At 36.9% G+C, this 599-nt stretch overlaps 1 protein-coding gene across 1 annotated transcript; it reads left to right on the top strand.

Annotated features, from left to right (window-relative positions):
• Positions 1-13: 13 nt before the first annotated feature.
• LOC121131568 (uncharacterized) lies at positions 14-548 on the top strand. Its single transcript, XM_040726980.2, has 2 exons — positions 14-226; positions 280-548. Exons 1-2 carry the CDS (start codon positions 50-52, stop codon positions 424-426), a joined length of 324 nt encoding a protein of 107 aa, XP_040582914.1. The 5' UTR covers positions 14-49; the 3' UTR covers positions 427-548.
• The last annotated feature ends 51 nt before the right edge of the window (positions 549-599 follow it).

A 599-nucleotide genomic window follows, 5' to 3' on the forward strand; every position in this document is an offset into this window, starting at 1 on the left:
TCAATGTATATATGGCCTTAAATCTTTATTTCAAGTCACATTCATCAACATGAGATTCCTCGTCCTCCTCGCCCTTGTTGCCGTTGCCAGTGCCGCCACTGTCTCTAAGGATCAAATGATCGAAAAGAGCATTAAGTGTGATCTTTGCAAGTATCTTATCACCAAGGTCAACGAAAGTGTTTTGACTCAAGACAACGCCGATCAAGTCATTGAGGAGGTCGAAGAAGTAAGTAGTTAAATTATTTAGCTCAATCAAATCATTCACACAATTCTCTCTAGATCTGTGCTCAAGCTCAAGAAGTATCTTCCTTCCTTGGTGAGACCTGCACCAGTTTCGTGAATGATGTTCTCAAGCCCAAGATTGAGGATCTCCTTGCCGCCAAGCAAGAACCTGAAAAGGTCTGCAAAGAACTCGAAATGTGCTAATTAACTTCCAAACCACCACACACGAACTTTTCATTGCTCAACAACTAATGAAAATAAAAAAGAAAATAATTCTTTAAATCTTCAAACAAATCAATAAAATTTATAAACAATTTTTCAAAATACTTTTTACTAGAGTCTTATTTAATCACTGAAAAACAGGGCCATAAACTTTT

This window comes from Lepeophtheirus salmonis, unplaced genomic scaffold, assembly GCF_016086655.4.
Source record: "Lepeophtheirus salmonis unplaced genomic scaffold, UVic_Lsal_1.4 unplaced_contig_8559_pilon, whole genome shotgun sequence".
NCBI lineage: Eukaryota > Metazoa > Arthropoda > Copepoda > Siphonostomatoida > Caligidae > Lepeophtheirus > Lepeophtheirus salmonis.